At 38.2% G+C, this 12,803-nt stretch overlaps 1 protein-coding gene across 1 annotated transcript in view; it reads right to left on the bottom strand.

Moving 5' to 3' along the window:
- The window catches only part of adamtsl3 (ADAMTS-like 3), a 69,618-nt gene extending 57,890 nt beyond the window's left edge, over window positions 1-11,728 (bottom strand). The window contains exons 1-5 of the mRNA XM_007909814.2: window positions 11,696-11,728; window positions 11,124-11,251; window positions 8,772-8,817; window positions 5,420-5,656; window positions 336-462 (exon numbers count right to left, since the gene is read on the bottom strand). Coding sequence (XP_007908005.2) covers window positions 336-462; window positions 5,420-5,656; window positions 8,772-8,817; window positions 11,124-11,251; window positions 11,696-11,728 — 571 coding nt within the window. The remainder of the gene's footprint in view (window positions 1-335; window positions 463-5,419; window positions 5,657-8,771; window positions 8,818-11,123; window positions 11,252-11,695) is intronic.
- Between the last annotated feature and the right edge of the window lie 1,075 nt (window positions 11,729-12,803).

Below are 12,803 nucleotides of genomic sequence, written 5' to 3'. Positions count from 1 at the left end.
AAGGATGAGAACAAGCAGCCCGATCGACTTTCTTCATCGAAACCCCACTTGCCCACTTGTGATTAACTAAACCCTCCCCCCACCCCTACCAACAACATAGAATAAAACATTTCTGGTTTATATTACTATTGTGCTAACACATCATAAAGTAAGGAATTTCTTAGAAAAATAGAAAGGATGAAAAAGCATAAAAAGTTCCTGCGAATGGCATTCTCTTTATTAAATGACGCATTCAGTTATGCACCGAGCTGCGTGAAGTTTCAGATTAAGCATTCAGTTAATAGGATTTAGGCTTTAAAACAAACAAATTTAAGAAGAAAAAAAATGACACGTACGTTTTTCAGGAGACACGTGGGATTTCGCCTGTCCTCTCACAAGCCTGCATGTGGATCCATCTCCTGCACAAATTCCACAGTTGTCTTCCTTGGTTTTACTCCCAAGTTGTCGATCACATCCCACTACCTGCCAACAACAATGCCAACACCAGTCAAAAGGGTAAAGCTGATGGTATACAAGTTCAAGTTACAGGAAAACTATAATTTTTTTNGTGTTACCTTTCACAATTTGGATTGACCTCATTCTGTCACTGCATAGCTCTATTATTTGACGGCTAATTTATTTGGAATACCTACAGGACTGTTTTATTTCTAGAACATCTTACTTTGCACTTTTCTAAAAAACAATCACTGCATCAGACGTGCGAAATAACCCATTCGGTACCCAGGTTCTATCAACGTACCTTGATCCAAGTTAAATGTGCTTATTAGGAAGTCATGGGGATCAAATCAATTACTTCTCACTTTAAATAATTATCCTTCCACTTGCTTAAGTGCATCAGGAAAACAACAACAACAACAAATTAGATTTGTACAGCGCCTTTCACGTCAGGAGGATGTCCTGACGTGAAAGATCTCAAAGCATTTTGCTGCATTTATTGTAAAGTGCAGCGTCTGGTTATTTTCTGAAACTATTTGAAAAACTTCCTTCTCTTTTCAAACAGTGTCATGGGATATTTAAGATCCACCTGAAGATATTGGTTTAATATCCCCAAAGATGGCACTTCCAACAATGGCATTTCCCCCAGCACTATATTGGAGTATCAGCCTAGACTACGAGTGGGGTTTGGACCCACAACCTTCTGGCTTAGAGAACAGAACAAAGTGCGACCAATTGAGCCAGAGTCTTACATGTATGGGTGTTAGAAATCCTTTGAGGGCATCCAGAAACTATGGTGCCTCATTAAGTGAAGAATATTCATTAAGTGTGTAAATCACGTCTTTATAACAACTGAAATGTAGATTCATCTTAACCACAGTGAATTCTCACTAACTGTAAACTCAAGTTGCTCTTTTTACTCGTGCTTTTTATGCTACACGTCTATTCCTCCCTTTACTGCCTGCATCATGTTACTGTCTTGAGAATGCAACGTTCCACTTTATAGCACTTCTGTGACAAGCTATATATAATTAAATAAATCAATCCCAAAATTTACAAGTGCTTTAATACACCTAAGAGCTGTACAGAATTTGAAATATAATGTATTGCATACACCGGCTCCCTTTAATAAATGAATTCCGCATCATGAAGACTCATCCATGGTGCAATGTATGGATAAAGCCCTTCCAAATCCGTGGTATTATCCAACATTGAATTTCTCTGCTTGACAGAATATAAAATGTAATCTGCCTTGATTTGCACTTAGTAGATACTAGAAATTGGGAAACAGCTGCTCTAGGAATAAAAACACTGTCATTAGTAAGCCGGCACTCAAACTAAATGGTAATAAAATGTAATTAGGGGCCTGAAGGGGAGCATGCACATTTTTTGATTTGTAAAAGCAAGATTTGCTTTTGTGAACTAGAAATGTCTAACCGGAAAAATAAGTCATGTATTTGGCTACAAATTCCTCATGCTATTGAGTGCAGTGGCTTTGATGATGGGCTGTATGCCTCCATTCAAGCACACACTGTCAATATTACCACTTAGAGGGGTAAGGAATTTCTCACCCACCACTTCTATAAGTCCAATGATTTCTCCAACTGAGGTCTGACCTCAGCCATCTGTCATTTTCATAGAACTCTAAACCTGAATAACTGTACTACCTTGTTCAATCATGAACAGTGTCAATTTTTTTTACTCCTTTATAGACTGCTGCCTCTCACAACCTAACCATTCAAATCCTGGATTTAACTAACGTTTTGAATGACTGAAGTCATTTCGGACTTTATTCTTCTGAAGCACAATCGCTGCAGCCAGACAAAACACATAATGGCAGAGGCAAAAAGATTATGGAAACTGCTAACAAAAAAAACCTATGGATTTAACTGCAGTGTAATCTAGAATTTTGATGTAGTGGAAAACCACACTCTTTCAAAGCCGGAGCAACAAAACGCTAGTCATAACTGCAGCTTTCCTTTGAGGTGCTAGTTGCAACTGACTGCTGCAACATGGAACTCCAAGGTACCATGTTGGCATTTCTGTTTCTTAACATATTTCCAAGTCATCCATAATAAAGATGGGATAATATCGTAAACACCTTTTTGTTGCAAACTAATGTGGTTCGCACACCTCCAAAAAGTATGTGTTCCACAGTGAACTGTACCTGGAAGTCAGATTTTCAGTGCGTTCTTCTATCAATTACCAGCTAAATTACTATTCCCTCCCCATTATTCATGTCATGTCAACGTGAGAGAAAATTTCTCTCAGGAGAGTGCCACAGTTACACCTCTGATACCTCTGTATAAGGCTTCTGAAACTAGCCGTCTGGACTCGCTTATGATGCTGACCACTTAGGTGAGGTTCGAGAGTATACTGGCAGCCATAGAATTGTCCCCCCAGTAAGAGTCAGGACTTTTAATTGGAGAGAATTGCAGAGAGGGATAAAAGACTTAAAATATAGGCCAACAATGATAGAGTAAACAGATTCTTTTTCACGATAGAACGCAGGTAAGATTCTGTGTTGAATTTTACAAACCATCAAAAAGTAACATGTGTTCCACAGCAAACTGTGCCTGGAAGTCAGATTTTCAGTGAGTTCTTCTATCAATTACCAGCTAAATTACTATTTGCCTCCCCATTTCTTATGTCATGTCAACGTGAGAGAAAATTTCTCTCAGGAGAATGCCACACTTACACCTCTAATACTCAGATAACCAAGGAAAATAACCAAGGAATATGAACTATTCAGAAAAAGTCTCACTTGTGATGGGTCTCAAATAGGAAACAAAGAAAGGCTTGAGGGGTTGGAATGAAAATTCTTGATGCTCATACTTGATTGTCTTTGGATCTTCACTGTGAAACTGACTCCTGATATTAAAGAAAGGCATCTTTCTACATCAGGTCACTTGAGATCAGGAACTAAGCATACAGGAATGAACACCACTATTGCCGTGCTAGATACAGCGTTTACTCTCTTTTCCCCTTTTAGTCACACTAAAGGTTAGTTATTCCATTGGGGCAATGATTTACATTGCAGCCAATGAAAGATTCAGAACAGAAATTGACCATATCTACAAACGATATCTTGATTTTTTTTTGAAAAATTCAATATTACATCTAACAGAAGTTGTTATTAAATCAGAAGCACTTTGGTGAATACAAGAACAACTGACCAACTTATTGCAACAACTGTGCAATATTAATAATAACAAGAAATGTAAGAGCTCTTTTTAAAAGTGCTCCAATTTTGGTTCAAAAATCTCAGATTACTTAGATTTGAAATTATAAGCAAGAATAATTTTAAACTCCCATCTTCAGAAATTGCACAAGAAACTAATAGTTTGCTGAGCACAACTTGCAGAACAAATTCCCCCTTATTTTCAATCGGAATGTCTCAGTTCCAGGCTTAGTCCTTTATACGACAGTATTAAAGATCAATCAGTGTGAAGGTAATGAGAGAAGGGTAATGAGAACCAATCAGGCTATAGTCTTGTGAGCAGTAAAGCAAGCATTACCTTTTCAAAAAAATAAAAGTGCTCAACTGGTTTTGCATTGTGACAACAAGGAGTGTTCACTAATAGAGTGTTCTCTCGTGGAGAGGTAGTACTCGTACCTCACTGAGATTGATGAATGAGGTAAGTGGATCTCATCTGAATAGAACTGGGACCTCTTGCTCTAGCCTGGCATCAGCTGAATAAGCAAGTATCAGGTTAATGCAATCAACTTTTCATCATATGTGCTCAGTGAAAAACCTGCTTACCTCACCTTTTGGTATTCTGAACCCACCCAGGCACAACAGAGCTTGTTCATTGGTTTGGGGGCAAAGGAGACATGCTGACTGCAAACAGCAGGAGAGAAGTGCAACAGTGCTTGTTTTTCTACTTTTTAAAAATAGCTGGAACACTCATTCAGAATTCTGATGATTTTCAAATTGAAAGGAAAACGACATCATTCGACTGCAAATACACAACCACCTCACGTTTGGAGAAAGCTCTGTGAAGTGCTTCAAGACATTTTGACATGATGAGGCGTTATGTCATATGCAAGGATTGTTATTATTACCGCTTTACAAAAAATAATATTTTAGTCCCGCATTAAATGGAATGCAATTTTTGAGGAACCTGCCCTTCAACATAAAAACTCAGAAGAATAAAACAAATAAGCTTTACAGTTAACTCCAATATATCTAGAAAGTTTTGAAACAAAATTAAAAATATATTAACTTGCGAAGATTCCAGCACGTTTCAGAGAAACCCTTGATTATAAAATAATATGGATAAAACAATGTGTCTATTAAATTCTAATATGTACGGTTTTATAGGCAAGGGCACCACAGAGTGATAAGTTCAAGAGCAGTGGTGGCCAATGTTTTTGATCAACCAACAAAATAAATTTTCTTGATTGAATATTTCTTCATTTATTGCCGCACCAAGGGATCGACGCACGGAAACTACAGGAAACAAGACATTGATTTGGAACAGACTTGTGTGGACTGTGCGAATGTTCTTGGCGGGGGCACATTTGACAGCCCTGAGGGCCATGGGTTGGCCAATGCTAGTTTAGAGGTTTATGCTTCCGATTGCTGGCAAGGATTGTGTTGCTTCTGAAACTAAGAATTCCTCAATTTTAGCCATGCTTCAATAGGTAGCTGCTGGGCATTGGGCAGTCAGTGGGAGAGAGGTTTTGTTACAATGAATTGTTCGGAAACTTGGACCAAGCTTTATCCATGGAATGCTTTCAAGTTGTTCAACTATCACTTTTTTTGTGGTAAAGCTATTGAAAGTAGCATTCACTTTCTTGATGATATTTGACATTAACTCTCCCCTCCCCCCTCAAAGTAAGTGGACCAAGGTTTAAGAAACACAGTAAATACTCACCTTATGCCTTTAATCCTCAACGTTTCCATGATGGTTTTCCAGCAAAAAAAACCCAGTGCTTTAACTACATACAGTCACTGTTGGTAAGAACAACGTAAATTTACCTGACAAATTCCACTGATGCACATATTCAAAGTGTCGGGGTTGCATCGGGTACCATCAAGCACTTTGGGCGATAATTCCACAATCAAACTTGTTCCCCAAGCCTGACATTTCAGAGCACATGGATTATCTGGGTCGCTGTAGACAGGAATCCATTCATAAGATTGTCCTTGGTGTTTCATATCATTATGTGCAGAACACTGCTGATCTCGGAAATCACCGGCCTCAGGAGGGCAATCCTTTAAACACAAAAAAATTAAAAAGTCAACGTGGAAGAAACTAAGTGTTCCAAAACAGTATTGCAAAACACACCCATGCATGCACACACACGCACTCTCATTTTGCATCTCTAAATCCTGGGAAATATGCAATAATACATTGCATTGAAAGAGATGAAGGGCTGAGATGAAACTGAACAATACATCGTGGGATAGCATAATGGCCTCTCACCACTGAGACCACAATTCAAACAAACCCATCCTAAATTGCCGGAAAGAAATTCTCTTTGTCGCTTGGCCCTGAATCTTCTTGCAGAGGTAGGAACCTTTAGTAAAACTGACTGGTGCAGTCCTTCAACCACCTACATGAATTCAAACAACCTTGCCCTTGATTTGGAACTAAATTGGCAATCACACTCAGAAGGTCCTCTGGGTGGATGGTGAGGAACGCAAAATGTCATGCTCGTGCAATTGAAAGTGCTCCTCTGGGATTGGTGCTAGGGTGTATTACTGAGGCTTTATAGAGAAAACTTTATTTCATAGTTCTTAAAAAAAAGAACCTGCTTCCAATTTGAGATGGAATTTAAGAATTTTCCTCAATTCTGCATGAATTTAATTTTAATAGGATAAAGACCAGGTGAAATTTTGAACCTCGAGTGAAAAGAGAGACAAAGAGAGAGAAAGCCCCAGCTGCAGAAAGTCTCAATCCTCAGGGAGGAAAGGCCACACTGACCACAGTGATGGGTGATGCCTTATTAATACAATCCTAACTGTGCATTATTCTATATGTACCAGATACCCGTAACAAATAGAACTGTCTGTCATTCGCTCACAAAGCACAATGGTGATGGTCAGCCCTTATTATGTGGTACAATCAAGGGAAGCTGCCATCCATCATTGTCTTTCTTGATAACTGCTACTACTGGCAATAAAAGAAAAATGTCTCCAGAAAGATCAAAAAAGTTCCAGAAAAGGACAGTGTGTATATAAGGTTGTTGTACAAGCAGAACACTTGGTTGTACAAGACCTTTACAAGACCTCACAAAACCTTTGCTCTTGTAGTTGATGAGGTCATTTAAATAACTTGATACTTTACTGCTTTCAGCCTCTGCGTTGCCAATTTAACAACAAAAGTAAATGTAAGGAGCTGGGCACAGGGTATAGTCCTCACTGTACAAAACTGCTCATTATGAAAATAACTTGCTTAGAAATCACACAGCATTAATACAACATTAATTTACTAACTTGACAATGGTAATAATTCTCAGACATTGCTGCTTAAATATTAGAAATGCATTTGAAAGCAAGCTATTTAAAATATCAACAATTATAGTCCTCAATGTGTACTTAAGTAAAATTGTTGGTATGTCTGCTTATTATTCATTCCCAGATATATTATTCTCATAAAACAAAATTGCCTTAAATCAATAGAAACTCAATAGGAATCACTTAAATAAAAAACTGGAATTTGGAAATTTTATAGTTTTCTCAAGACTAATTAATGTGCAGAAGAGAAACATTTACAAAAGAGCAAACTTGTTTGAGTCATTGCAACATTAGCTTGGGAACAATAATGATCACTCCAGTAGTTAGTTTTATGAGGTTCTACTTACTCCCACAGGAATTGATGCACTGGAATTTTCATAATGGTCTCACACAGACCACCGCATGTCCTGCTGGTAGAGCTAAGAAAATTGCTAATGCTTTACAGTGCAAAGAACTGTAAACCACCATGAGATGATACTGGCAGGATAGACTCTGAAACATCAGGGACATGTTTATCCTATGGATCCAACTGGGGACACTCTGTTCAAGTGTGAGATGTCAGACATATATGAACCAGCAGGTACACTCAGGATTTGAACGGCACAAGGAACGACGAAAATGTAAAATATTGCTATGCTCTTAATCACTCGCTACTTTTCTTTTGCTGGTAGTATTGTTCCATGAGCTCTAGCTATATTCTGCTAATTCACCCAAGTGGCCATTATTAACATCTAAACCTTGATGTTCACTATTGGCAGGCTATTTGACAAGGGAGAGAGGGAAGAGAAGGAGCTAAGATTAATTAATTCATCACCAACCAGGGAGTCAAATGTTTTCAGTTTGTTCAGCTCAGCTACTCACTGGATGAACTCACCTCAACTATTGGAAGAGATGTTCACAGATATAAATCGAGATAGTGTTTTGCAATGAACTGAGCCAAGCAGCGAACGGCAGCCACAGCGGCTTAACAGTCGATCCTTTCACCTCCAGACCTTGCGTTCAAATTCAACCCATAATTCATAGCTGAAGCTTTTCTCTCTTTGCTAGCTGCAAGCTTCCTAATGCATTGATTTTAACCAGTTCAACATAGCTCCTAGTCAGTGCAGTGTCCAAACCACTACAACTGGTACTGTACTGTCAATCAATAATAATAATAATAATAATAATCCTTGCATTTGATATAGCGCTTTTCATGTCAGGAGGACATCCCAAAGCGCTTCACAGAACACACTGTAAAGTGAATTGACTGTATATTTGTGGGCGAACGCGGCAGCCAATTGCGCACAGCAATGTCCCACAAACAGTCGTAGATTGAAAATGACCAATTTATTATTGTTTTGGGTTTTGGAGGGATTATTATTAGGCTCTGTGTGGAGTAAGGAAACTTGCCCAAGGTTTCGCCCTCTGCCTGGAATTGAACTCAGGTCTCTCACTTGCAAAGCGAGTGCTCTAACCACTGAGCTACAGGACTCCACGAAATCAAATGCAGAGAAGCCATTAGGATGTTGGTGTGGGAAGTGGAAGAATTTGCGTACATTGTAGAAGGAGAACACAGGGGGCTTTAAATCTATACTGATCATGCAATGTCAGCAGACTTTGGAGTGCTCAATACTGCTGCTGGGTGTTTGAAGCAGCAAAGGAATCCATTCCTCTGTAATAACATCTGCAATCATCAGGAAGATGAACATTGACCATCATGTGGATGATAAATGTGTGTCTGATGTGGAAAAGGTTTTCTATTCCTTAGCCATAAAACCACGCACAGAGAAAAAAACTAGGAGACCAAATTGAACATTAGAGTCCATGAAGCAGTTTTCAAAGAGAAGTTTGCACAAGTGTGTCCAAACAAATTATTTTATTCACTACTTACCACATTGCTGCAAGTTTTATACCTAATATTTCTCCCTTCACAATGCCTAGGAGACAAGAAATAAAACAAAATGACAGAGAACAAGCTTTGAAAATATAAAATTAACACACGTCAAACAATTTACAACAGCTTCCTTTATTCAGCCAATCTCACATGTGCGAATGACTCAACAAAGGAAGTCTCCATGGTAGAAATCCTCTAATCCTAAATATTTTTTAATTCTCTTTACTAATAATAAATGTAAGATTTTGGCCAAGAATATAAGCCAATTGCACCAAATGAAATCATTCTTGACAGGGGCTTTTGCTCTGATCCTAAATCAAGTTAAATTTTATTTCACCTGTCAAAACACGAGTAGAATGTATCTGCCAGAAGCTTATGTATAATGAAACTACTTATTGATAAAAATCCAACTGAGCATGAACAAGCACATTCAATCCCAAAGAGCTGAGTCTATACTATTTTAGTAATTTGTTTTTACATTCCCCAGTCCTATCATGATCAAATGCTTACCATCAAAATAAAATTCCCTTTCATGTTTTTGTTAAAAAAATAAGCTGATTACATACAGTTAACCATTATTAAAGGTCATTCAGATGGATCCAGAATACACCAACGACTCACTTGATCATATATATCAATCACAATTATGGTTAAGAAAAAAAGCTTCCTGTGTAAAAAAAAGTCCATATTGCTGAGTTTTCTTCAAGATTATAGTGAATAATCTGTTTTTCTGGCAAACACAGTCTATTACACAATGAAGGTACTGTTGTTGTTATTATTCATCATGCAAGTGGTTTCTGATTCTCAATCTCTGAATACATCCCCGGTTTTAGCAACTGGGGATCATAGTCGGGCTATTAATTCAGGCATCACAAGCAAAATAGTGCACTGGAAAAACATTGTGAAAAATGTAAATATAGGCACAAATCTTTTGCCTGGGGACCTGCTTCATATCCAACATAAACAAGTGTGGTTCACTTCATAAGCTAGCTCCAAGGCACATATTTTGGTGAAATAGCTTGGTAGAAGCAGTGTCTCATAACACCTTAAGCAGAGAGTGCTAGGATATAGACATCAGTTGCAATGCCTTACATATCCTTGCTGTGAATGGGGGCTTGTGGTTTGGCAAGCACTGTGATAGGTCTTACGTTACATATATTCCAAGGTGAACAAAATGCCACATGGAGTTTCAATGCCCCGGCATGAATGCAATGTTGTGTCATTCTCATTGGCACAGAATATTAATGAAACATTTGTTTCAGTAGCCTGAATCGTCATAGAATAACAAGCTGAAGGTGAATGGGAGGAGCGTTGGGAGATTTAACTGTGGTGACCCCGGTGGAGGAAAACTCGGTTGCTTCTTTGATAAAGAAAACCAACCTTAAAAGGGTGGACACATTGAGTGAGAGAAGTGCATTGATCAGCTCCCTTTGGTACTATGCAGTTCTGTAGTATGACAGATATCACAAGAGAGGCACAAAACCCCATAACAACATTAATGTAATCCTCAAGTAAAAGTATGACTGGAAACAGTATTGCATTATGTTAGCTTGGCATGCAGAAAATGTTGACAGTTCTTGTTTCTTGGGGTTCAATATTTCGAGACTGAAATAACTTATCAGTATCAGTTGCTACCGTAAGTGATAGGACCATTAGGTCTTTCTCAGCAACTCAGCCCTGCACCTCCTGCATGGAGCACAGCTACTGGACATTGTATACAGTAGCTGAGGAGCAGTCACACAAGATAAACTGGTAGAAGTGGATCAATCCCTGGTGAAGAGTGTGGCACATTGCTGGAGGTTGTGAAGGTTGACAACTCTCACAAAGTTGGCAACGAATCATCCAGCCCTAAATAGGAAAGAGACCTCAGTGTTCCTCCAATGAAGAGATAATCACAGCATTTCTGCATTTTCAGAGACAATGCAGAGAAGCTGACTGAGGTTCTGATACAGCAAACTGTGTAATGCCATGAGTTATTTAACATCCACCAGAGAAGTAGCAGGCAATAATTTGATATGTCACCCCGAGGACACTGCCTCCAACAATGCAACAACTCCCACAACACAGAACTGAAGTATTAACCTATGGCAGGGCGAAAAGGAAGAATGGAGGAAGGTCCTTTGCCAAGAACATCATCAAGGTCTGAATTGAAAGAGAAAAGTGAACAAAATACATCACATCTCTCCTTAGGAGAACTAGCAGCTAAAAGATCAGGGCAATCCACAATTAAAATGTTAATTCCATTGTCTGTGAAAATTTTCGCCATTTAAACATTTGTCTGGCATTGTATGTGATCACTTTATTCCTATGGAACTGGAAGTTAGAAAACCAATTGGTTCTGGCTCTGACCTGATGTTTAAGCATCTTCTGAGAGAGTACGAGGCTCCTCCTCCACAAGTCCGAGAACAGTCACTCCAAGGCCCCCAGGCGTCCCATCCAAAAGCCTTATCCTCGTCTGATCGTGTGCTCCTGGATGTCTATAAATCCGGAAGGCAAAACCATATTAGAAAGCTATACGAAATAGATCAGTTTCAAATTCACACTCCATTAAAGAAATAAAATTCTTGCAGTTGCGTTAAGGAAAATAAAATACAAATGACACTATTTCAGATCGCCATATCAAATGTCAAGCAATACAAGATTTAGAACAAGAAATTACCAGGTTGAATTTAAGCACATCTTAGTCAACAATGTTCCAGGCCTGCTTAATACTGAAAAGGTGCATGGGGAAAGAGCAGGGAAATGGGGCTGAAAGGATTGCTCTTGAGGGAGCTGGCTCAGGCACGATGGGTTGAATGGTTTTCTTCTGTGCCATAAATTTCTATGATTCTATAGAATTTTATTTTCTTCCCATCAGCACATGAGAAATTTGCTTTGAGGCTCGTTAATTTTTTACTTGCTTCAGTTAGATCAGTGCTTACAGGTTCTAATGAGTCTTTGAAATGAAACCACATGTTAATAGAGGAAATGTGTAAATCATTAAAGCCAAAACAGCAGATTGATAAAAAGCTGAGCAACATATGAGTTTGGGGTGGATGCTTCAATATGATCTGTGTCCATTAACAAAAATGTGCGTCAACCAATAAAAATGCAACCTTAATAAATGCCCAGTCCCACTTCACAACAAAGGTTAACAGCACTTAATGGGGATGTAGGGCACTCACACAGATGTTCATGAGGCATTTCGCTTTCTGTTGCAATACTGAAAGCTGGGTTCATTTGAAATGTAAAGTGTTTGGCAAACAGTACGGATTCATGGAACCATCAAAGCTAACAATGAGTCCAAATGACATCAATTCAATCAGCGTACTCATATGGAATAATGTTATGATTATGATTTATAATATTCTTTTTGATTGTGTACAAAACAATAATGCAACTGTTCAAATGGCTGCACCACTGTATACATTTAATCACCCAGCATTATTTCCTCTTTAGCACTATTCTTTGCATTGATTAAATACAAGGGTACCCACATATTTGAACTATTAATCATACCCTTGCCTTTCTCCAAATACAGTTAACAACATATGGTTTGTCCATCAGTTTATTATAAATATTTTTGGAACTGCATAAAAATACTGTCTTTTACATTTAACACTTTGCTATTAATTTCTGAAAATGTATCAGTTACTGCAGTGAAATCGATCCAGGGCATTAACTAGCTGGCGAGGACTTCTGTTATTCTTGTCAGCAGAGATCAAGTGAAAGCTAAACATTTCTCTGTTGATCTTTGAATGGGGTTCTCGAGAGATTTCAGTATGACACGGTTGACCTCTCAACTATTAAACATTCCAGTTATTCATTGCTAAGCATTAACCTTGGACCAAAATATGAATGACATATTAAACAGCCTTGATCTATTTGAAGCTTATGGTTTAGAATTTGGAGTACTGGAAGTTTTAAATATAAGATAAGATAAATTCATCAAATTAAGATAAATGTACATTGAAATTATTTGTATGAAGCTTAATTACCAAAGTAATGCCTTAAATAGTATAATGTCATGCCTTTTTAAGCACGGTGTGA

The sequence above is a fragment of the Callorhinchus milii genome, unplaced genomic scaffold, assembly GCF_018977255.1.
Source record: "Callorhinchus milii isolate IMCB2004 unplaced genomic scaffold, IMCB_Cmil_1.0 Scaffold26, whole genome shotgun sequence".
Lineage (NCBI taxonomy): Eukaryota > Metazoa > Chordata > Chondrichthyes > Chimaeriformes > Callorhinchidae > Callorhinchus > Callorhinchus milii.
Note: the sequence above shows the minus strand (reverse complement) of the source record. Positions and strands in the feature narration are given on the sequence as shown.